At 39.6% G+C, this 26,465-nt stretch overlaps 1 protein-coding gene across 29 annotated transcripts in view; it reads right to left on the bottom strand.

Moving 5' to 3' along the window:
- Positions 1 to 26,465, bottom strand: part of Nrxn1 (neurexin 1) — a 1,032,692-nt gene that overhangs the window by 390,255 nt on the left and 615,972 nt on the right. For 3 of the 29 annotated variants that reach the window (XM_023566378.2, XM_013155936.2, XM_023566379.2), the window contains exon 1: positions 4,200 to 4,655. The exons of 25 other annotated variants lie outside the window; for them this stretch is intronic. In XM_023566378.2, coding sequence (XP_023422146.1) covers positions 4,200 to 4,416 — 217 coding nt within the window. In that variant the 5' untranslated portion in view covers positions 4,417 to 4,655. Of the gene's footprint in view, positions 1 to 4,199; positions 4,810 to 26,465 lie in introns of those variants that run through there. One more of the 29 variants, XM_023566377.2, reaches the window with a different exon arrangement.

The raw sequence follows: 26,465 nt of genomic DNA, 5'->3' as shown, positions 1-26,465 counted from the left end.
GAATTAATTATCACAACAATGAAGTTTTGCCTCTATGTAGAGTATATTGTTAAAGGTTTGGCTAATCCTCTTGGTTTCCACACAAAAAGTCAAGAGATCATCCTATCAGACAGCAACCTTTTGCCTCCTGGAAAAACAACGGAGCAATATAAACCTCCTCTGCAGAACCAGTGAAGTGATCAGTAGTACCCAGTGAGGTACCATCAGCCTTTCTTTTTTTTTGTCTTTTTCCTTTTTATCTGTACCAGGGATCGAACTCACGACTGCCTGCCTGCTTGCAAGGCAGGCGCTTATGCTGCTGAGCTAAATCTCCAGCCCCCCATTAGCCTTTCTTATAGTACCCATTATTGTAATTCAGGCTGGAAGCAAAACTCTTATCTGTTTCCCCCTCCCCCCCCCTTACAATGCTTTGTACTGTAAGAGATCAGCCATTAAGCCACATGGTGGTCTCAGTTTTAGTTTAAAAACCTCTGAGCTCATGAAATTGCTTTGGGCTATGGGTCACAAAGCTTTGATTCTAATTCATCTCTGACTCTGATCAGAGATCTGGCTCTATTTTATGGCCTAACCACGTATGCCTTAGTAGCCTTACATGGAAAACTTTTTTTCAAAACCCACCACTCCTTTTAGAAGGTCAGTATATACACTGAGTGCGTGCCTTGGACAGAATATCATTATAAATTCAGGATGTAATTATTTCTCTTATATAAGAACATTGAACTACTTCAAATACAAACCATACTTTTAAAATCTGTTAATGTTTCCCTCTGGGAATGCTCTCTTGCTTCTTAATAGTGTAAACTCATCACAGCAATATTATTTCCCAAGCTCCTATTTTGAGGCAGGAGAAGGATTGCTCTGGTGTGCTCAGACCACTGGTAACTCTCTTCTTCCATTATTTCCTGAAATTACTGTGAGGCTCTCAGCTGATTTTCTAAAGTATGCAAAGCAGAAGTACCTAGGGAGGCCAGGAGCTGAGATGGGAACTCCAGCAAGCGCTGACATCATCCCATGCTCTGCACAGTTCTCACAAAAGCAGAGCTGGGTGAGCACATGGTTCTAACCTGGACTCTTGTTGGCTTTAATTATAAGCAGGCTTCCTTTTTATCATTTACAATCACACAGTTCCAAATTTATTTAACTATGGAAAATAATTTGTCTGCGGAGGTAGTTCCATCATTTATGTTTTTAAACACATGCGAAATACAGTGTTCTCAGAGCCTGTTCCTCATATCCATGTACTTGGAAAAAGCTCACCATAATCTCTGCAACTGGGTCAGCTTGCACAAAAAACGCTAGGGCTGCCATAAGCTCTCTACACCCTGCAAACCTTGTAAGTGACACCTCATAATAGTGCAAATGAAGCATAGCATCAGGAGAAAATGAAGAAGAATGAGCCTGGATAGTCCACCCTGCAGTTTTTAAAACACATGAGACTCAGCTGTATTCCCTGATATACAACACATGGGATTTTTCACACATTCCAGCTCATACATGTATTCTGTATAAAGAAAAAAAAAAGTCTTAGGAGTCTCAGAAATTCTTACACAATCAAACAGGCATGTCTGTTTTTCATGTACACACACATATTGGCAATAATCTCAAATTCTGAACTAAATCTCATTTTCACATGTCTTGATTTTCTGCTGGGAATTTGTCACACTGTGGTTTCCTTCCACCCTTAACTATTAGGCTCAGACATTCTTTCTTTGTGAGCTCTTTGTCCCCAAAACTTGCTAAATATGCAGGGAGCATCTTGAGCCAACAAATTCCTTATCATTTCTTTTTTTTTCTATTGGGTTTCTTTGAAGCTTTTACCCTGCCAGCCCTGTGCTCTGACCCCATACACCACTCCCATGTCATCATCCCCTACTTTTGGGCTTTATTTTACATTTGAATATTCCCAGATTATTTTCTCCAAAGTTAATTCTCTCTTTTCAAGTGAGGGAAAGAATAAAGCATAAAAATTCACACCTGGCTTTTATCTGATCAAGACTGGCTCCTGACAGGTAGAGTTATTCCTCTGATTAAAAAAAAAAAAAAAATCAGGAAGTGTGGCAATGTCTTCCAAAAGAGTGTGAAGAGGCTGAGAAGACTTTTACAAATAGAGCCATACAACAGCCCCTTGGAGGGCAAGAAAGTTCTCTGATCCAAAAGGATAATACCAGTCCCTACCCACACTCTATTTCCTCCACTGTCCTCTTATACTTTTCTTTTTTTCAATGACAGATGCACCTGACTATTCATTCACAAGCAGACAATCACTGTATTCTGGAGGGAAAGAAATGTTTTCGGAGACCAGCAGACGGCGCCTGCCTGGGGTAGAAGCTGCAGCGGCAAAGAGAAAGGAGTGCCAACCTGCGCTGCAGGGCTCTGGGAGTGCTTGCCCCGTACCCCCAGGCACTTTCCCCATTCAGCTGTCCTGGGCTTTGCAAAGGGGCAGAGCCACAGGAAGGAGGAAGTTAAGATGCAGATGCCATTATTAGCTAAGTGCTTCCCACTGGTTCCATTAGGTGCCCCACCCGCAAGCATACCACCAACTGGCTCAATGCACCCACCCACCCCTGCTCAGGCTGTCCCTCCAGAGACCTGGCCGGCCTCCAGATGGGGACACATGTTCTGCATAAAAACAGGGCAGTGCCTGAGATCTGTACCCAGGCAAAGGGCGCAACAAGCTCCAAGAGCACTATGTGACCTAGTGGTAAGAACAGCATTACTCTTGCTGCTTTAGCCGGGTCTGCCCTCTGCCGCTAGTAGCTAGAAGGAAGTCCCCATGGGGGGCATCAGTGCTGTCTCCCTATCAGCTCCTCCTAGACAATCTCTGGGTGAAAATGAAAAGAAGAAGCCAAAGAACCAATCCCCAGGACCCACAGGGATGGATTTCACAACTGCACTCCCAGAGAGGGCTTGCCAAGTAACTAGGTCCTGTCACCTAGATTATGCTATGGCTTTCTGTCCAACCAGAAGTGTTCTCAGGAAAGAAGCCTTATCCTGGCTCGGAAAGGGCCGCCATGGTAACTCTGGAGAAGGGGCCATGCTGAAACCCTGGAGAGAAAGTCATCCTAGTGTGGCTAGGGGAGAATAAAATACAGGGGAGGGAGGTGAAGATCCAGAACTGAACTGTTTTAAAGGTTAACAGGCCCAGGAAAGAAAAGGTGGAAAAGGGTTATAAGAAAGTGCACACACCGTTCACTCTGCCGTGTAAATGAATCGATTTCATACAATGGGGAGAAAGGACTGGAGATACAGAAAGACTCGCACCTGAAAAGTTTGATACGTTTTGAAATAAGCAAACATCTGAACATGAGACAATGTGGAGAAAGAACACTGTTTCTCTACACTCTGCTCTCCACCAGAACTCGGAACTCGGGATGGTGGGGAAGGCTTTCCTGGGCTTTAACTTCTCCTCCCAGCAGACCTCCTGACTTAGTCTACCCAGCAAGAACTCATGCCCTCTTTGGGAAGCACTGAACACTGAGGAGGAAGCAGCAGGGCCTCCTTTCAAGTTCCCACAGCCTGCAGATAAGGTCCTTGAGGAAGCAGGTTGTGTGTCCACGCCAGTGTCCCATTTAGGAAACACTCCAGTCACCAAGAAGAAAAAAAACATCTCTATGTACTGAGTGGGGCAATGGGGGTCGGGTGTGGAAGTCCCTCTGCACCTGCTAGGGCTGGTCAGCCTTGGGAGGGGCCGGGGCTGTGCTGCCCACTTCTCCGGTGGAGGGAACTGCAGGGCAGGAAGGGTCTGGCTCCCGCTGAGTGAGTCCTGGGGCGCTTCCCGGCCACTGCCTGTGGGGCGTTCTGGCTGCAGTTTGTCCCTCCCCAAGCCAGGGGGACGGGCAGGAGATGGGCAGCGCTCAGCACAGACAAAGGTTCCGCAGAGCCCTCCTTTGGCCAGCGCTCAGGTCTCCCTCGGCCACTGGCAACCTTACACCGACTGATGCTCCTTCCCGCGGGGCCAGGCTGGTCCTGTGCAGGCGCCCACATCTTTCAGCACCTCGACCAGGAACGCCCCTCCGCCCCTTGCCACCCACACCCGCGACGCCGTCTCCTGGCCCCTCCATTGTCTTCAAAGAGATCAGTGGCTGCACTAAGCACGCCCCAAGCCACCCCTTTCCCCAGCTCCCTTTATTCCGGACCCGGGCGAGTGAGGGGTTCGGGGAACAAGGGGAGACCCGTCAGAACTTGCACCGCAGACCCACCGTGTCCGCCTCGCAGGGATGCCGGTGACCTGTAGATCGCGATAGGCACTGAATGATGCTTGCTGCTGCCGTGGAAATGGTGGATGTGGTGCGCCCCCAAACTGGACGCCCCCCACGCCACTCCCAGGAGGCTGCTGAGGGCTAGAGGCAAGGTCCAGAGCAGGGCCAGGCGCCCCCCCGCGCCGCTGCCGCCGCCCCCGGGCGCGCCCCGAAGCATCCTCGGGGCCTGGGGGGCGCGCGCCGCGGGAGGCAAAGTTTGGGCGCGGGGAGAGGCGAGGGCGCGAGGTCTGGGCTGTGGGGCAGGAGCCTCACCGCGCCAAGGCGCCCATCCTCTCCCTCCTCCGTGCAGTCTTCTCGGGGTCCTGGGTTCTGCCTCGCCGGGCGCCCCAAACAATCCGAAACATCGCCGAAGCGAGAGCAGCTGGCTGGGGCGCGCAGAGGGCGGCTGTGGCCGGGCGTCCAGGGCTCCAGTTGCTCCCGAGATGCTCCCCAAGAGTTTCGGCGGGCGAGCGCGCGTGCTGGGGCGGGGGTCTGGAAACGTGCGAAGCTCCTCCCGGAGGGTCCGCGCTCCTACATGCCAGCCATCCAGTGCAAAGCCGCTAGGTGAATCCGCTCAGCATTGCGGGTGGGCACTGGCGAGGCCGCCCGGCCGGCCCAGCCTCCGCTCACGGCCGCAGCAGAGCCCCCGGCCCCGCGGCGCCCCCGCGCTCCATCGCGCCCCGGCCGGCTCGCCCGCTCGCGCCAGCCTCCCCCGGGCAGCGCGCACGGCCCCGCGCATCGCCGGCTCGGGGACCTCCGCCCGCACGGACGCCCGGCCGGGGCGCCCAGGGGGAGCGCGCCCTCAGAAGGGGAGCGGGCACCGCCGGGGAGGAGGGCCGGGAAGAGAAGACTCAGACCAAGAAGTGGGGGAGGAAAAAAATTTAAAAAAAGAAGGGGGAAACGGAAGAAAGAATAAAGAAAAAGAAAAACCACACACGCTGGCAAGGCAAGGGGCTGTATGCAAATCTGCAGTCTCCAAACAGCAAATCACCGGAGCTCGCATGCAATGCAGAGGACGAGCCTATGTAACGAGGGAGGCTGCTCCGACTTCCCAAGAAAACCGCCCGCGTCGCCTCTCCCTCGCATCTTCTCTACATCAAAGGCACACGTGTAGTGCGAAGCGGGGAGCACCGAAAGGCAACTCGCACCCCTCAGCCTGAGGATCCCTTCGTCTGAATTACAATGGCAAATGGCACCCTTTCACTACCCTTATAGTTCAGCTGTAACCAGTGTCTAGAGAGCTCTTTCTTATAGGACCAAACTTATTGTACCAGGTATCCTGATCTGAAGTACTTACATATGGCTTGGTGTCATTTCCTCAAGCGTCTGTTCTGATTATGTGTTAATTACCTGTACTATGCTTACCAAACAAAGTACAACATCCCATCTCAGATAAGGCAATGGAACTTTGGGGGAACCAAAACTCACAAGGAGGAAAAAGTAGAGAAGCTGGAAACCAGGGAAGAGGAGGGAAGAGGGAGAATGGAAAGAGGGCAAGGAGACAGGCCCGAGAAAGGTATGGATATAACTGCTGGTATTTCACTCAATAAGTTTGAGATAGATAAGATCTCCCGTGATCCAGCCATGATCTTTTATGAGGGTGGAGTTCTGCCTCTCATTCTTTCTGTAAGGAAAATAGCATACAAGAACCACAGTTGTTAAGTGTAGTGCACCCAGGGAAAAGAGGACATGTACATTTGGTCCCTGAAACACTGCATCCCAAGCCGAAAGTTAAAGTGTGCTGAGCAAAAGATCAGCAAAGCCAGCACACACTGAATGTAGAGATCTAGCAGAACAAGTGAAGGGCGGGTCACATTCAGACTGCAACATTCTTGGGTTCCTAAAAGATGAAAATGATAGCATGTCCAGTGGCTAGATATTTTTTGTCTTTACTTTTAGAGAAAGAGAGAGAGGAAGGAAAAAAAAAAAAAAAAAAAAAAACTCTGAACACATACATAACTTAAGTGTCTCACAATGTGTGTAGTGGGTTTTTCAAAAAGTGCAACAGTTTGAGATTGAAAAAAAAAAGTTGTTGTGGAAAGATTTGATCAAGCCAGCCACTCACTCGACTGACCATTGGGAGTTGTAGATTGTTCACTCTTCCTTTCAAAGATAGCCACTAAGTTAGTACCAGCGGTTTCAGAATCCAACTTGTAACAATCCAACAGGCCACACTCCTGTCAAAAGCTCTTTTGATTTTATTACAGATATAACTCTCCAGTATTTCATTAATACCTAACCAAGCCAGGTCTCAAAGTCCCACAACAGCTCACGGGCACAGAACCCCAATTTGGCATCTCCTAGTATGTGGTATTTCTGCTTGAATCCCAAGATTTTTTTTCTGTTCATTTTGTGACTTTTTTCCCCTTTGGTACCAGGATGGATCTCATGACCTCACACTTGCCAAGCAGAGGCTTACACCACTGAGCTAAATCCTCCGCCTCACTTTTTGTTACTTTTGTAGCACATGTATTGCACCCTATCATTGAGAACTGTATTTATGTTTAAAATATCAAATGGAGCATCAAAGGGAAAAGGAAAATCATTTGCAGAGTATGCTTTTAAAACTGCAGATCTGTATTCCCAATTTGACATTCCAGAGAGTCAGTGTGGAGAGATTCCTGGAATAGGAGTAAGGAGTGGGGGATGGATTCTTGGAACCCCACTTATTGCTTAAGTCACATTTATCACTTAGCCTCTCCCTTAGGCTCTGTGACTTCCTGTGTGAAATAGCCATGTTCCTATCTTTCCTGACAACACCACAGGGCAGAAAGGATATACTGCAATATTTAATGTTACATTAAAAACATCAAATGCTCCCACATTAAGTCATGATGCCCCATCTTTTATATAGGAATAGCACACTTGAGTTGATTAGCCTGGAGAATGCATTCAATGCTCTTCCATCTGTAAGAAATATAAAGGTCGGCATTGTTCTCCAATACTCTCATATCTGGTATTAATCTGCCCTTCCCTTTTGCAGTAGATGGTAGATTCCTGAAAAGGATAAGAGTCAAAACTTTATCTGCACTCCCTCTAGTGCTCAGCATATACAAAATATAAGTTTCTTAGCACATACAATCAACTATCGTTTTTCTCAGTAGCTATGGCCTTTAAAGTCGCCATGAACACTGAATTAACAAATACTGAAACAGTGCTCTAAGAAAGAAATGCAGGTTTATGTTCCTGGCAATCTCTGGTCATAAAATTTGGATCAACTGATTAATGCATAACTTTATTTTATGAAGCTCTATTTAAAGATGCCTTACTTAATATATATTTTCAGTTCATTAGCCCTGAAGTCATGACCAGCAGTATTCATTACATATCTGAAAGAATCCGATCCAACAAGTATGTTTTAAGACACATCATGCCTTCTTTCATTTGCATCTTTTAGAAAGCACTTTAACTTTAGGCTTCAGTACTGCTCTACACAGCAGAATCAACAAAAAACAGAAAAAAAAAAAAAGCTGTCACTAAATAAACTGAAACAGGGTGCATGTTCACAGCCTGAAGCTGAGACAAGAAGGCACAATACTCCCGCGTTCAATCTTAGCCGAGAATCCGTGTCCAGAACTGAGTTTTTTCACCGTCCTCTGCATGTCTGCAAATAGTTACCAAAGTTCCTTTGGTATTAACCAGGGGCTACAAATAAACTTCAGTAAAGTGAGATGAATGTATATCTGTGAATAAAGAGGATCAACTGTATTTATTATTCTCTTGATTAGTAGGAAAGGGTGGGTTAGGCTATTTGGACTGCCTACAGGGCTGGAAGGAAGTCTGATGAACTTGCCCAAGAGCATGGTCTGAAGAAGAGGCCCCCTGCTTCCTCATAATACCAAGAACCTTGGGAGGTAAAAGTAGGGCTAAAAAAAGAATAGGCTAGAAATCTTAGTTTTTCAGGGGTCTCAAGAGCTAAAGAAGAAATATTTATGGCTGCCTCGGAAGAAGAAATTGTAGCTGCAGCCCTTTGGGCAGATGTTCAGAGCAAGTCTGAGAAACTTAGAGGGTTCAAGGGTGGACGCTGTGCTGCCAGTTCCACTGTAATATTTGTTATAAATGGCAGCAATTTTGTGAAACAGGAGGAATTCTCTGTCCAATAGTGGGGGAAAATTCTTATGGACAAATGCATGTTTAATCTGGATGAAACAGATGAAGTTGGTGCTTACTCTTTAATTATGTCTCTTCAGCTGATCAGTGTCTGAGTTTGGAATTACATTATTAAAGGAAAACTGAGGTAGCATGTGACAAACTGCTTTTGGATGACAATTTGGGAGACAAGATATGGTATTTGACTACCTGTAATTTATTACATACTGCATCACAGACAGTATGATGTAACTGTGGTAGTATTATGCAATACCTCATAAGAGTACATCATAACAGCAACTGCCAATAATTTTTATTGTAAGAGGCAGAGTCTCTCTATGCTATCAAGAGTGGCCATGAACAACAGGGCTCAGGGATCCTCCTATCCAGGAGCTAGGAATACAGAGGGATGCCGCCACACCCAGCACTTCATTAGGACTTTGTGCTTAGGGCATGTCAGCCAGAGCTACAGGAGTCAGAGGGTACTTCCAGAAGTCTCAGGACATTAGCATCTCAATTGTGACATAGCTTTGCTCATTAGTTAGAATACATGCTGGAATAGGAGGAGTAATATCTTGTCAATTGGTGTAATGGAAGTTAAGAACAGGTTCTCTTTGTTGAAATCATTAATATTCAAGAACGTGGATTAGCCAAAATATTTTACTGACATATTTCGCTTTTGCTGGTATAGGCTATGTCCATCTCTGAGGTTTCTCACCCTTTATCATAAGGACCGCCACCAAAACTATACTGGTAGTAAGGACTAACATTTATTTGTAACTGACACTTCTAAGAGAGTTTTCCATGTAGTAACACATTACAAAATCATATGAAGTAGGTATTAATCTTTACCCTAACTTTCCTAATACCAGAAGATGGTAAACTGGATGGTGCTACTGAAATACTCATATTTGTTTTAGGAAAAATTTTCTTGCAAGACATTTTGTGGGCGATAAAGGAAAAAGTGCTGAGACTTGTTTTTGCTTCCATATAGACTATAGAATTTTATGCCCTTGTATTGATGTCTGTGTCTGAGCCAGAAGCTTGCCTAACCATTGACCTAATTATGATCTGTACTTGTGGAAATTTTCACCTCTAACAATTGTGCTTTTTTTGAGATCTAGGTGAAAGACCTACAAGTTGTGTAGTAGTTTTTCATATGCAAACTCACAGCTAATGATGCTTATGAAGGGTAACATGGGGAATCTACACTGAAAACAGGGTTAAGAAATGGAAAATGGGCTTGCAATCTCAAAACTCCTGCCCATCCCAAGAAAGCCTAGGAGCCATGTACATAGAAGAAAATATATTCCATGCACCTGAAATAACTGAAATAATAGCAACTGAAATAAAGAAGCAACTCCAGGAAGCTTTAAAGGAATTCAAACTAGAAATAATCTCCCAGGTAAAAGAAGAAATGATAAAAGTAATGCAAGAGATGCTGAACACATCTAAAGAAGACACAGATAAAAAATTAGAGGAACAGAACAAAAAAGATAGAATCCCTGGATGAATAATATAAGGAACAAACAGAATACATGAAGCAGATTGAAAGAGATATACAGGAAATCAAAAATTGAAAGTTGTCAAAACCACCTCAATGAAAGTGAAGATAGAATTTCAGACCTCAAAGACAGAATTGCACCTAGTAAAGAGGAAAGGAAAGATCTTTTGAAAATAACAAGGAATCAGGAAATAACAATTCAACAACTGCAAGATGATTCAAACAAAAATAATATAAGACTGATAGGGATCATTGAAAAAGAAGGGGACAACATAAATGATATCAAGATAGAATTTCAGACCTCAAAGACAGAATTGCACCTAGTAAAGAGGAAAGGAAAGATCTTTTGAAAATAACAAGGAATCAGGAAATAACAATTCAACAACTGCAAGATGATTCAAACAAAAATAATATAAGACTGATAGGGATAATTGAAAAAGAAGGGGACAATATAAATGATATCAAGAGGCTATTTACAGAAGTAATAGCTGAGAATTTCCCAAACATGAGAAGGAAAACTGACATATGGATTAGTGAAGCATATAGAACTCCAAATAGCCATAATCAAAATGAAACTACACTAAGACATATAATAATCACCATCCCAGGAATCCAACATGAGAGTAAAATACTAAAAGCTATTAGACAGAAAAGACATATCACCTATTAAGGAAAACCTATCAGAATCACAGCAGACTTCTCAATACAAAAAATGAAGCCAATAGAATGGAGTGAAGTAATTCAGATCCTAAAGGAAAACAACTTCTAACCTAGACTGATACAGCCTGCAAAACTGTTCTTCAAAATGGATGGAGAAATAAGGTACTTCCATGAAAAAGAAAAACTGAACAACTTCATGATCACCAAACCAACCCTGCAAAGATACTGAAAGACATTCTAGATACACGTAGGAAAAAACCACTAACCACGGCAGACAATTAAACAGAATGGAAAGGTAAAGATGCAATAGCAGAAAGATAACATGTCAACAGTAAACCAATATATAACAGTTATAACCATTAATGTAAATAGTCTCATTAACCAATTAAAAGAAACAGTCTGGCAGAATGGATCAAGAAACAACATCCAACCATACGCTGTCTATAAGAAACCCATCTAACCCAAAAGGAAACTCACAGCCTGATATTCAAAGGATGGAAAACAATACTTCATGCAACAGAAACCCTCCAAAAAAGCAGGGATAGCTATTCTGTTTGCAGACAATGTGAACTTCAAACCAAGAATGATCTGAAGAGATAAAAAAGATCACAGTAGTTAGGGGAAAACTTCAAGAGGAAGAGATAACAACCTTAAATATATATGCACCAAATTCCAGAATATTCAGCTATATAAAGCAAGTATTAACAGAAATGAAAAATCAAATAAGCAATAACACAATTATAACAGGAGACCTTAACACAACATAGACAACACGGGACAGATCAATCAGACAGAAAATCAGCAAAGAAATAACAGAACTGAATCACACCTGGAACAAAGTGTTCCATCCAACAACATCAGAATATACATTATTCTCAGCAGTACATGGGACATTCTCTAAAATAGACCACATACTAGCCCACAGAACATATTTAAGTAAATGCAAAAGAATTGAAATTATCCCATGCATGTTATCAGATCATAGCACCATGAAACTAGAAATTAATGATAAAAGAAACTGCAAAACCCCACAAACACAAGGAAATTGAATAACACACTCTTGAGCAATCAGTGGATCACAGGGGAAATTAAAGAAGAAATTAAACAATACCTACAAGCAAATGAAAATACAAATACAACTTACCGGAATCTATGGGATACAATGAAAGCTGTCCTTAGAGGAAAATTTATTGCATTGAGTTCCCACATCAGGAAAACAGAACAAAAACAAATAAAAAAAAAAACTGATGCTACACCTCAAACATCTAGCAAAAGAAAAGCAAGTCAAGCCCAAAGCCATAAGAAGGAAGAAAATTATAAAAGTCAGAGCAGAAATTAATGCAATAGAGACTAAGAAAACAATCCAAAGAATCAAAGAATCAAAGAGTTGGTTCTTTGAAAGAATAAATAAAATTGACAAGCCACTAGTCAACCTTATTTTAAAAAAGGAAAGAAAAAGCTTAATTTCATGCACTAAGGAATAAAAAGGCGAAATCACTACAGACTCTGTGGAAATGCAGAAAATCATCAACACCTGTTTTGAAAACCTCTACTCTCCTAGGTTCGATAACACGTAAGAAATGGACAGATTCCTATAAGTATATGAAGTACCAAAGCTGGGTCAAGAAGATGTAAAACTGCTCAATAACCCAATTTCTATTAATGAAATTGAAAATGTAATTAAGTCCTTACCTACAAAGAAGAGCCCAGGCACAGACGGATTCACTGCGGAATTCTATAAGAAATACAAAGAAGACTTAATGCTGACACTCCTCAAATTCTTCAGTGAAATCAAAAGGGAAGCAATTCTTTCTAAGTCAGTCCTGGAAGCAAACATTACTCTAGTACCAAAACCTGAGAAAGACCCAACTAAAAAAAGAGAACTATAGGCCAATCTCCCTAATGAATATAGAGGCAAAATCCCTCAATAAAATACTGGCAAACAGGATGCAACAAATCATCAAGAACATTATACACCATGACCAAGTGGGATTCAGCCCTGGAATGCAGGGATGGCTCAACATATGTAAATCAATAAATGTAACCCACAATATCAATAGAGTCAAAAGTAAGAATCACATGATCATTTCTAAAGATGCAGAAAAAACTTTTAATAAGGTCCAACACTCATTCATGATAAGAACCTTACAGAAAATTGGAATAGATAAGTCTTTACCTCAATATGATAAAGCCCATCTGGGACAAACCAATAGCCAGCAACATATTAAATTGCCAAAACCTGAAGGCCTTTATCTTAAAATCAGGCACAAGACAAGGATATCCCTTATCACCATTCCTATGCAACATAGTACTGGAAAGCTAGCCAGAGCATTAGACAAAAGAGAGAAATAAAAGGAGTAAGATAGGAAAAGGGAAAGTTAAATTATCATTATTTGCAGATGACATGATACTCTACATAGAAGACCCCCAAAACTCCATTGAAAGACTCCTAAACATAATAAATAAATTCCAGTCAATAGCATTTCTATACACCAACAACAAAATCACAGAGAGAAATAAGAGAAGCCACACCCTTTACACTAGCATCCAAAAAAAAAAAAAAATGAAATACTTAGGAATTAACCTCATGAAAGAAGTAAAAGATCTATACAGGAAAAATTATAATACCCTGAAAAAGAAATCGAAGAGGATCTCAGAAAATGGAAAGACATCCCTTGTTCATGCACAGGAACAATAAATATTGTGAAAATGGCCATTCTCCCAAAACTGTTATACAGATTCAATGCAATCCCAATGAAAATACCACTGACATATCTCATAGATCTAGCGAAATCACTCCTAAAATTCATCTAAAACCAGAAAAGAACTAGAATAGAAAAGGCAATTCTAAGCAGCAAAGGCAAGGCAGGAGGCATCACAATCCCTGACTTGAAGTTATACTATAAACCTACTATAATAAAGTCAACATGGTACTGGAATAAAAACAGATCTGAAGATCAATGGAATAGATTAGAAGATGCAACCACAACTACAAACACACTCAACCACCTTGTCTTTGATAAAGAGGCCAAATATGTTACTGGAAGAACGAAAGTCTCTTTAATAAATGGAGTTGGAAAAACTGGCTCTCCATATGCCAAAAACTAAAAGTAGACTCATTCCTATCACCATGTACTAAACTAAAATCTAAATAGATCAAAGATCTGAATATTAAAACAGAAACACTACATCTGTTGGAAGACAAATTAGGTAAAAAAAAACTTGAAGACATAGGGGTAGGTAGAGAATTCATGCACAGCAATCAAATCGCATGGGAAATATTTCCCACAATCAATAACTGGGATCACGTCTTATTAAAAAGTTTCCTCATGTCAAAAGAAATCTCCAGCATAGTGAAAAGAAAATCCACAAACTGGGAAAAAAAATTCTTAATGAACTGTCCCTCAGACAAAGGACTTCTGTCTAAAACATATAAAGAATTAAAAAAAAAATCAGACCATGAAATTCAGAGACCCAATCCAAAAATGGGCATTTGAAACAAATACACAGTTCTCAGATGAAGAAATACAAGTGGCAAATAAATACATGAAAAAATTTTCATCATCATTAGTCATTAGAGAAATGCAAATTAAAACAACACTGAGATTTCATCTCACTCCAAAAAGAATGGCCAGGATCAAGAAAACTACCAGCAAGTGCTGGAGAGGTTGTAGGGAAAAAGGAACTCTCCTGCACTGTTGGTGGGAGTGTAGACTGGTGCAACCACTGCGGAGGTCAGTCTGGAGATTCCTCAAAAACCTGAGATTTGGCTGTGCCCCATTTGATCCAACTATTCCACTTCTAGGCATATTCCTAGAAGAACTGAAAACATCATACCACAGTGATATATGTGCACCCATGTTTATAGCAGCACAATTTGTAATAGCTACATCTTGGAAACAACCTAAGTGTCCATCAACTGAGGAATAGATAAAAAAGTTGTGGTATTTTTATACAATGGAGTACTATCCAGTTAAAATGAATGATCACATTGAAATATTTATAAATACATGGATGCAACTTGAAAGTATACTGATAAGCAAAATAAATCAAACTCACATGTATAAAAACCGTATAGTCTCCCTAGTGTAAGAAATGGTAACAGTACATTAGATATTATGGTAATCACGATTCCCCATTACACTGCTTGAAGCCTTATAATGTTTTCATTCATTAGTTGCAATGGTTTTATTCTGTTTTGTTTGATTTTATGTGTGATGGTATGAATAACTATTTCAAAGAAAACAAGACATTATGACAGCCATTGCTGACTTAATATCATCTTGCTTTGAAGTCCTACCATGCTTTTATTCTTCTGTTTGCATTGGTTCTATCGTGTTGTATCTTATTGGATTTTAATATGTGATGGTATAAACAAATTTTTTATGGAAAAGGAGATAATATAGTAGCCATTGTTCATTTTCTGTTATTTGGTTCTGAAAGCCCTGTAATACTTTCATTCTCTTGAATGGTTTTATACTATTTTGTTATGTTTGATACTATTGTATGTGAAAGTATGCTCAACCATTTCAAAGAAAGAGACATTGTGGTATCTACTGTTAATATTGGTTGTCTGTGTTGCTTACATTGTTCTGATCTGCTTTGTTCTGTCCTCTTTTGTCTTAGTCTGTTTAACATAAAACAAAAGAAATGGGAAATGGGTTTGAAAGCTGAAGGAGAAGCGGGACAAAGGAATCAAAAGAGTTCAGTGAGTGGAAGGTGAGGTTTGTGGAGAAATGGAGAAGGACAGACCATTTCAAATTGTTTTCTCATGTTCCAAAATCAGCTCTTCTGTCTCAAGGAATAGGACGGTTGTCAGGCAGACATCTTCAACTTTCCATGTTCTACTTAAGCTTAACTGGAAATCCTTACAGCTCAGTATTAAGCTTTCTAAATAGAAAAGTAGACACTAAAAGCAGCAGAGTGGAAGTATATTAAAACCCACAGGCAGCATTCATCTTTTAAAAATTAAAAATAAGGAGAATGTCAGCCTTGTATTTTGCATTTATACTGATGTTAGCATTAAAAAAAAGAGAAACAGACCCTATCACACTACCTGTAGTTCTGAGTTGGACCAGGAAAAGACACAGAAGAGGGTGTGGTCTGTGAGAGTTAACTAGGTTACTGCACACCTTTTTAAGTTACTGTAGGTCTCTAAAGGTATTCTCAAAAAAAAAAAAAAAAAAAAAAACTAAAGTGTAAGACTGTGTGGGTTTCAGAGAGCTGAAGCTAAAGGCATCTTGGCAAACGTAGTGTAATATCTTTATTATTCAGACGATAAACTTGTGCTACAGAAAAGTCATTTATTTATGATGTGTTTATATATCTGGAAGTGCATTTTTATCTCTCAATATCCAAAATCGAGTCACAGGTAAAAAGTGGTGAATTCAGTCGATTTAGCTGTTACTTCTTGCTTCCACAGTGACATAAATCAGGGAAAGGTGTGGGGCACACAGTACGAGCCAATGTGGCACCAGATTCACTCAGACTGAAGTCTGAGGAGCACTGTGACTTGGGAACCACAAATAAATTTATTCGAGTCAAGGTTAGTTATGTTTAGGACTGGAGTATTTTATGATCTCTGTCTTTCTTTTGTCCTATTTAATAAAAATGTCTTTATGAAGTTCTGTATAAAACTTGGCACCTGACCACACAAGCAGAGTCACAGAGATTTACTGTCCCTGTATCTCTGATTGCTGCAGGTTTTACTCGGCTGTCACCCACTCACATACTTCTTACAACCGCAGTCACTGCACGTTGATTTTCTTGTTGCAACCGCTTTGGGTTGTTGAATGTTCTTCACCGCTCCACACTTCCTTTCCTCCCTCACTGCCTTTCTTCCCTTCTTCCCAAGTAGCAATGGAACGAACACCAAGCCTCCTTCACGTTAGGCAGGTGCTTTACCACAGGGGTACATGGCAAGGCCGTTTTTATTTTGAGCCTGGTTCTCACTAAACTGCCCACAGTAGGCTCCAATGTGTCCTCCTCCTGCTTTAGCCTCCAGAGCACCTGGGGTCATGGGGCTCTGATCATCGCGCCTGGTCTCCATACTCTTCCAATGTGTGTTGGCAATGTAATGGCAGAGCATGCAGACAGAGGGCCAGAACTCGAATCTGAATACAACATCCACTGTTATTATTATTTTTCCACTGTTATTATTGATGTGACTGAGTTTAATAATCCTTCCTCCCACATGTGTCAGATGATTATAAGAATGTGGATAATGAAATTAGAACAGCTTCTAAAATATACTAAGCACTTACTAAATGTTAATATCTGTCATGGCTTCTGTATAGATGTCTCCCTAAAACTTCATCTGATCAAAAGTGGACCTTTTATGAGATGGCTGGGTTGAGGTTGTATGAATATAATATACTAAATTACATACTAAATTAGTCCACTGATTGGTTTAGCATAGTTCTGGGCTTGGATAACAGGAAGTCCACCAGGAGTGTAGGTGGCACCAAAAATGCGCTTGTAGCCTCAATGAAGAAAAGAGAAAGGCAGGCCTGTTGGTGTTTGCCTTCGCTACTTGTCCCGCTGTAAGCTGTTTTTACGCCCCTCTGCCATGCCATCCTGCACTGGAGACAGCCAGATATGGGCTGAAACCTGCACAGAGTGTGAGCTAGTGTGTCTTTCCTCATTTAACTTACAAGTGTAGGATAGCTGTCCCAGACATGAGTTTCTAAGGTTTTATTCAGTATTCCTATGTATATATTGTAACTAGATGCTAAAGATATGAAGATAATGAGCTGTGATCTAGTCTTAAATTTAGCCACACTCTAAACCTCCTCCCACAGTCTGTAGTTACGTTACACATCCCCCAATATTTTAGTAGTTTAGACTTGTTTTCTCTAAATTTTTGGTACTCAAACTTCAGGGTGCACAGGAACCAATGGAAGGTCTGTCAATTCACAGCCTGCCTTGCTTTGGTCACCTTATTCTTAGGGGGATCATGGTAACCTTCTAACAAGCTCCCAGGTGAGGTTGCAGTTTCTGACTCAGAGGAACAAGACTTGGTGAATCAGGGCTCTGTCTGAAGAATAAGGTCCTTGACACAAGTTTGATAAATGAACACATAGAAAGCATTCTCATTAAGCTATTTACCAATGATCTTACCTCTTTTTAGCTAATCCTATAAAACTTCAGCTAGGATAGTGTACTCTAGGCTTGGATCACAATGCTGTTTCTATGTCTCTTCTTTAAAGCATCTGTTAAAGACGTTAAGAAGTCTCTCATTTACACCCGTTCATACTCGTCTCATAGTATACAGCCATAAATTCTCTCCACTGTAACTGGAAAAACTCATTTTTCCTCCCAACTTTGTATCTGAGCTCTTCTTTGGTTACCCTGGCTAGTGGCTAAGGATAAGAAGTAAAACAGTACAGTAAGTTTGGTTCAATTCTACCTATACTAACTTATTAGCTATATGGTGTTAGGCAGGTTCATTAAATGCAATTTTTCCATCTGTAAAAGTGACTGATATTTGCAAGGATGTTGTAAGGCTTAAATATTTTTAATATATTTAAATTTTTGAAAACTGAAGTGTCTTGTGTATACGTATAGTAGTTTTGTTATTGTTGGTGCTTACCATAGGTTATTGTTTCTCTTTTATGGCAGGGAGAAAATAAACCAGAACTTATATTTGCTTCTACATAAAACCAAATATTCATTCAATATAGCAAAAGAAAGAAGGCAGACACTCCCAGGTTCTGGTACATCAGGATTCCAGGCAGACCTGTACGAGCTATAGAAAAGATCATTGCCATAAAACGACCACCAGCTTCACCAGCGGTCTGTCTACCCACATCTCAGGATACAGTTTTATTGTACATATCCATCAAGGCTGAAGAAAAATGGCATTCTTGACAATGGAATTAAAATTGGAATGGCAACCACACAGCAAGTTATAGTGATGTTGGAACTAACACACAATTTGCAAATTCTCTAGTAAACGTAGATATTCAAATCAGGAACCAGAAACCACGCACACGCCATATGTTTAATTTTCTTAATATCCCAACACTTAAAAACATAAAAACTTTTGATCTCTCAATATGAATTTATTTTCTGGAGCCTAAATTACCATTTACTGACCTGGAAGAAATTCAATCATGCACTGTGGATGAAATCTTAAATATCTTCCTTGAGGTCTACAATTCAACCCACATCCCATTCAGGATTTATTAGATTACTCATGCTGATGACAGCATTAGAGTTGGTATGACCAGTCCATGATAAACGTCTCTTCTGCTGGTAAAGGCAAGTTCTACAGCACAGTACTGTAAGCACTCATGATTTGCTCCACTCACTGGCATCTTTTTTCTTATCTCCAGCCTAATTTTTGCAGCTTCCTGTACAAACACCTCAGGCTCCAGCCACATGATCTCCCCCTCTACCTTGCACTTTTTTATATTTTTAAATTCTTTGTTATTGCTCGTGTTGTTTCTTCTGAATAGAGAGTTATCTTTTTCCCTTCTTATTTCTACTAAAATCCTGTTCACTTTTCTATCAAAGTGGAACACAAATGTCCTCGTTGGAAAATTTTTCTGAACTCTGCCAGTTATTTGCTAACTCTTCAAGTCATGAACTATTACAATTACACTGAAAATAATTCTTAGGGTACATAATAGTGTGGCCACCCAACTACTCTGTTGAATGAATGAGTGAAGCACTAAAACAACAGATTAAGTCCATTACCATATTTAGGAGTTTAAATGACCAAAATCAACAGAGTAACGAAATAAATCCTCTTCTATTTACCCATGTAGGGATTTTTTGTGAACCATGCTTATTGCCTAAAAAATATATGGAATGAATTTTAATATGAAGCTAAATTAATTGGTTATAAAGAATAATGAAATACATTGTCATAATTTCCTATGTTATAAACAGATTTCTTTTTCTCTTACATTTTCTAAAAAAAATTTTCACAAGATAAAATGTTTATTGCCAATTTGAATTTTAAAGCAAACATTTACAGTCAGCTTATAAATCTTTTACTGTAGGACTTTATATTGAAAACACTATCACAATCATCACTATAACTGTTTAAATAGCATCACCATAGCAAAACTGATAATGCAGAGCTTTTGCTCAGGGATGGATAAGGGAAAAATAACTGTAGAAGCTAGAGAAACTTTTAGTGGCTCAATTCAGATAGTATTCAGTATTTCACCTGTTCAAGACCCTTGGAATATTTATTTCAGAATGAGTAGTATATGCTCCAAAATCTTTATTTTTAAAAGATAGAGGATTTTCTGATACTTTTAAAAGAAATATATGGTCTCTGAAGCACTTTGAAAAATCATTAATTTTTTTTTCTTTTAACAGTCTTCTTTTTCTTTTGTGAAAGAATTACTTTTCTTCATATTTTCTCTGTTCTGTTGCTGAGATGATTCCCCCTGAGAACTGTGTGTTTATCTTGACAGGTGTTCGTATATCCTCAGACCCCTGTGGAATTGTTTCTGGCTGCGTTAAGGTACAGTAGAAAACATTATGCTACAGAGTAATGAACTTACCTTATTGCGTTCTAAATAAAACAAACTACACAGCCAGTGGAATTAATTTGCTAATGTCTTTCTAATGAAGCTTTCATTAGGCACATGGTGTGGTCTTCAATATTTAACACGAGATAGATATTTTTAAAGTGCTCCTGATGATTTTGGGGGAAAATGTCTGATGATCTCCTCATACCATTTTCAAATACACTAGTTTACTCTTACATTAATTTAGATATCTATTCAAAGAGATACAGTAAACATTTATAGATTTAGGAAAATTCTTATACAAATGGAAATAAATGCCTCTTTTCTCATTCCTGTTAAGTAATGAAAGCTGAATTTGCTGTTTTCACTTTTAAGGGAGGGAAAAATTTTTAGTTTTCTGGGTACTGTAAAACCTCAGGCACCAATACAGTTTCGGCGTCAAATACTGAGAACAGAATCATTTTAGTTCAACTCATGGTAGTTTGTTTTAAAAATAATTGTACTACCCAGTCTAGCAAACATAAAAGGTAACTAAAGCAATATACTTTCAGGAGCAAAGGAAAATGAATGAAATCAATATTCCTGCATATTAGCGATATTTTGATTTAGTTTTTATAAAAAATTCAAAACAACTAGAAAAGCCGCTCCCCCATCAAAAAATCATCAGTTTTAGAGTATGAGCTGCTCCATTCTATCTAACATTCAGCAGTATAGAAGAATCATCAAAAAATCACAGCCTCACAGTTAAAGGATGCCCAATTCTTAATTTCTCATTGCAGTTTTTCCCAGGTTTCCTTGCAAATGCAGCTATCCAACTGCCACTTGAAGTTGTTTTTAATCAGCCATGCATTTTACTATTATTATTTAAATTTACTAATTTTAACTACTATTTACTGTCAAACTTTGCAGAAGCAAGAAAACAGACATGGAAAGGAAGAGTAAAGGGAGAAGAGTATGACACCAATGGATCATAAAGAAAAGCAATTTCCTACTTGAGGGATTAAATAGTACGCCCTTTTGTACTGTTAAATAAAAGTTTTAGATATTTTCAAGTAAGACTGATTTTTTTTCAATTTACATAAAGATGCTATAGAGAAAGTACAAGAGACCCCCAAGGTCAGACCCCTTACCCAGTCAATGGAAGACATCAAAAGATAAACACATAAGTAAACAGAAACCATCCTTTATGTCGTAATGCTTTCAGAAAGTCTATAGAGCATGGGAAAAATTAAACTGCTACATACTAAAGATGATTAACTTAACAAAAAGTAATTTGAACTGATACATGAGGCTTTTTTCTTCTCTTTCTTTAGGAAAAATGCAGATGATTTTTATTTTGAAGTTGCTCAAACTTGCTAATATTTAAAGGTATTGAGAACTGTAAATTTCAGAAAATGTTTGCTTTAGCTTTTAGGTTAACAGCGACATTAACCACTTCTACCAGTCAGTAATAAATTCAGATTTGAGAAAATTTGTAGTAGAGAATTGTGCTTTGCAAAATTATGTGGAAACCATAATCAATTTAAGTGCATTTACATTCATGGAAGAGTAAAATGTACCCTTAAATAATGAAGGCGAGGGGCTGGGGATTTAGCTCAGTGGCATAAGCACTTGCCTTGCAATCAGGTGGTTGTGAGTTTGATCCTTGGTACCGATAAAAATAAAAAAGACACACACACACACACACACACACAAAAAACAAAACAAAAAACTGGACATGGCAATAATTTTGGGGCTGGAGATTTAGCTCAGCGGCGTAAGCGCCTGCCTTGCAAGCAGGCAGTCGTGAGTTCGATCTCCGGTACCGATAAAAAGGAAAAAAGATAAAGTAATAATAATAATAATAATGAAGGCGAATAATAATTACATGAAAAAAAATGTGGGGAAGGAAAATCACAGTCCACTTACTTAAAGGCTTATTGTTTATATGGTTATGTGGAAAGACACTGACAAACTTTCCGTGGTGAAAAGTATTATAGGTCTTCATAGCTAATTCAGAAGTTTGCGCCAAAACTTGGGAATTTATTTAAATGTATTTCCCAGTCATTCAATTTTATCTGTCTACAATCATATCCCTCACACTGTTAGGAACAAGAAAATAAGTGTTAACATAGCAAGTATTTTCCATTTTACATGCAATTGGAATAATACTTTCTAAATCTGGTGGGACAATCTATTGTTTAAACCAAAAATTATTTGTGAAACTTAAAGGAAATGGGTAACGGTGTACAGAAAACACATTGAAAGATATGTATCTAGGTGGCTGGGGATTTAGCTCAGTGGCATAAGCGTCTGCCTTGCAAGCAGGCAGTCGTGAGTTCGATCCCCGGTACCGATAAAAAAGAAAAAGACCAAAAAAAGAAAGAAAGAAAGAAAGAAAGAAAGATACGTATCTAAACAGAGTAAAAATCATCCATTACAATAAAATAACTGAACAAAGTTGAAGTCTCAGTATAACTGAGATAAGAGGGGTGGGGTGGAAGATATAAGCTATGTTACTTTCATCCAACCAAAATTCCTCAAACCAATAATCAGTATCAATGATAGGCTAGCTGGGTTACAAATGTTTGAATCCACCAAGTTTCTAGGAATGAGTATTAAAAAAAATAAATAAATAAATTGCTGACATATCAGAGAATGCAAACATGTTGATATTTCAAGATAAGAAACTGCAAAAATAAAATGATTAGGAATAAGACTCAGAAACAATACTAAATAATTCAATAGTTTTCTATTGCCTACTAAATATATACTATCAACACAGAAACACTAAGATTCATTTTCAAAGTCAGCAACTGCCCAATTGTGATATTTTGGAAAAGATCTGTTCTTTGCTTATCGGAGCAGGCTATCAGCTAAGGAAAAGCTGCGTGGTACAGTACTTCTGCCTTTGTTTTCCACAGCTACTCTGCCTTTTCTGGGGTAAACAGGACCATCACAGAGTGTGGGAGGGAGGAAGTGCACCTAGAGGCAAAGGGCCTGTCATGGAAGCTCCTGCCCTCCAGTTTCTTACCATGAGGTCACCTTGTAACCCAGTTAATCTTGATAGAAAGGCTAATGAAGGTCATTAGGAAAGTTTCTTTTTTAAAGGCAGATTTAGACAGCAATTCCCGTGAGCTCTGAGTTGTAAAATCTTAATTCTCTTGCCAAAATGCAGAGTTAATGTCTATGAACACTGTACATGAAAACATCACAGGAGAAACCACACATTAGGGAAGGAGACAAAAGGGAGCCTAGGTGTTTGCTACCTTTCTATATGAATTACACCAGTCCTGCATTTAGTCTTAGGACATCTAAAAGATAAACTATTTCATCCTATGTAAGTTAGGTTAACTGGTTCTGAAGCCACTCATCTAGTGGATGTAACTAATTTCTTGGAAGTATGATTACTTAGATGAGTAAATCAGACAACTTGTGCCTCCAGGCATCCAAAGAGAGACATTTGTTAATCCAGAAAACAAGTACTGTATGATATGCTTTGGGCTCTTCCAGAGATACACACACTTCAGAATAGTTGGATAGTTGCTTCGATATAGGGACCTGCTGAAGATAATAAGTGGAAAATAAGGCTATCCAGGGCTCTTGAACAGAATAAAATGCCTGAGTGAAGGGTGACATAGACCGAAGGGAAGTGCTTCTTCCCCGAACTGAACAGGTCAGGAAAAAAGAAAAGAATGTTCCATTCCCTGACCACAGGAAATCAGAACTTGCTGAAGACACACTCTCTACACTCAACTGAGACATTTCTGAAGGGGACTAGCCTTATTAGTAATAAGTATATCTTCCCCAATAGCAAACTAGTTGTGCTGTTAATCATATAACAGGTATATAATCCGAGCACTTGGGAGGCTGAGGCAGGAGGATCGCCATTAATTCAAAACCAGCCTTAACTACATAGCAAGAAAGACTTTGTCCCTCAAAACAAAACTATATATATATTTATGGTCTATGGGCATGACTCATGATATCCATGATATATACATATATAAATATATACGTATATGTATATATGCGTATTAGTGTACATATATGTATATGGTATTAATACCCAAGTGTGAGAAAGTGTAGGCTTCTATACATTCATGTATGCCTGCATTCATCAGTGTACCTAGTTATTTATTCATTTAACAAAAATTGATTCAGTATCTACTCTGCAGGAGGATCTGTACCAGGCTCTAAATTATCCAAAAGAAATAATCGAAGGATTTGGTTCTTTTTGAACAAAAAAGTATTTGGGCTCCGTGTTTACTCTTCTTGAGCTGAGATGATTCCAACTCTCCTTTCAAGTCCAAGGAACAATGCAAGGCACCTTACAACACACAGAATGTGCCCTGCAGAAGTAATTAGTCTAACTGGAGCTGAATGAGCACTCTTGCTTTGGCTAATATAACTTCCATATTGAGAAAATTTCAAAGCAGCAGTGCTCCCCACTCAGACATGCTTATTGACCAGCTGCTTACCACCGATTTGGCAAGTGCTATTTATGAAGTTTTTAAGAAACCAGCATTGATCCAAAACATTTCGTTGCATTTAATATTCTGTCATTCTGCAAGGCCACTGTTAACTTTGATGTACACACGGGTGATTACCTGCCTGTCAAAAAAGTTTCAGTTGCCTTAACTCTTGCATATCACACCATGATTAAATGCATTCAAGCAACAAGTTCTTGTCTTGGGCAGCCAGAAAACCACGGTGGCATAAGATCAATAGCTACATCACTTTCCAAAAGAACATCTCTGTCATTGCTTCCTACAGTCTTCAAAGGCCCTGATAAATACTTTAAGCTAGACTCGTTTTTCCTTCTGTATACACATTGTTCATGGGAGTGAAGTCCAAAGAGAAATGACTGAGGAAGAATCCTAAGGGCCCACATAGAGGTGAAGATAGATTAAATTATTGTGAAGTTTATTAAACACAATTTCAACTGGCAGGACATCCTCTCCAAATTTCCATGTGTTTCAGAGAAAAAAATTAACAAGCATAAATGTAAAATCCTGCATGAAGATTTGAGAAGATCAGTAGCTTAAGCACAGAATGAAGCATGCCCTAAGTATGCTGCTGAAAAAAAAAAAAAAAAAAAAAAAAAAAACCAAAATTTTCATGGAACAAAAAATGTACCAACAGACAACAGTTTGGCACAGTTATTTAAAAATGTTTGCATGTATTGAATTCTACTTCCAACCCCTGGAAGTAATAATAACTTTTAGAGCTTTACATAAGACATACATCAGATAGGAGTTGACATGCCGGGTGCCCCATTTTAAAAGATGCATAGACAAACAGGTGGGAGACCAGATGGTCATAAGAGCCTTATTCAGTCTGGAGTGACAGAGACCAAGGGAGATGCTATACATATCATAAAAAGTTCTAGGGCTTCCATCTAAAAAGAAAAATACATTTATTCTTTATTGGCCTTGCAACTACAGCAAGGGACAATAGATAGAGTAGATTAATAAGGTAACTGATATTGACATGCAGCATATAAGAAGGTTCCAGAAAGGGAAGGAGTGGAAATTTGAAGGTTCAGCCCCATCTGAGAAATTTTTCTTTGGTAGATTATTGGCTCTGGATAAGAAATGATACAGTAGATAAGGAATAATAAAGATAGTATTAAGACTAATTGTCAACCAAGGACACTGAGAGTTACATAAAAGAATGGAAGAGAAGGAGCTCACATGGAAGAGATGAATTTGTATGCATCATGGCTGACAAGCACCCCAATACTGTCTTCTTGAGGAGACAGGTAATAGACTTAGGCCTATAATATCATGCATGTTCATTCATGTATGTTTTTTTTTTTTTTTTTGTGGTCTTTTTCCTTTTTATGGGTACCAGGGATCGAACTCATGACCACACACTTGCAAGGCAGGCACTTATGCCGCTGAGCTAAATCCTCAGCCCCTCATCTATCTTTAATTCTTCGTTTGTTTGTTTGTTTTCGGTACCTGGGATCAAACCCGAACACCTGCTTGCAAGGCAGGTGCTTATGCCGCTGAGCTAAATCCCCAGCCCCACATCTATCTTTAATTCTGTTTTTTTTTTTGTCTTTTTCCTTTTTATCGGTACCAGAGATCGAACTCATGACTGCCTGCTTGTAAGGCAGGCGCTTATGCCGCTGAGCTAAATCCCCAGCCCCTTATCTTTAATTCTATGAAAATACATTCTTATGTTTTTCAAGGTAGTAGAATGAAACTCCAAAAGACATAATAGAAAAACAAAACCAAGAAAACTGACTCTAGGTGGCTACAGTTTGGGGAGGCTAAAATCCATTAGTCTGAAACACCGAAAAAGAGGAGCAAAGAATAAGGCCATAATAAACAAAGAGAAAGATATATGGGGTAAACATGACAGCAATTGCAGGCAAGACAGTACAAATGCATGTGCAAAATCATCAAATAAATAAGCGTATTTACTTACTGTATACATATATATTTTCCATTGTATTTTTCTGCAATTACACTGCACCTACAGAACTACCAGTTTCTG

This window comes from Cavia porcellus, unplaced genomic scaffold (genome assembly GCF_034190915.1).
Source record: "Cavia porcellus strain 051 isolate PalLab524CR breed Dunkin Hartley unplaced genomic scaffold, mCavPor4.1 scaffold_1, whole genome shotgun sequence".
Lineage (NCBI taxonomy): Eukaryota > Metazoa > Chordata > Mammalia > Rodentia > Caviidae > Cavia > Cavia porcellus.
Note: the sequence above shows the minus strand (reverse complement) of the source record. Positions and strands in the feature narration are given on the sequence as shown.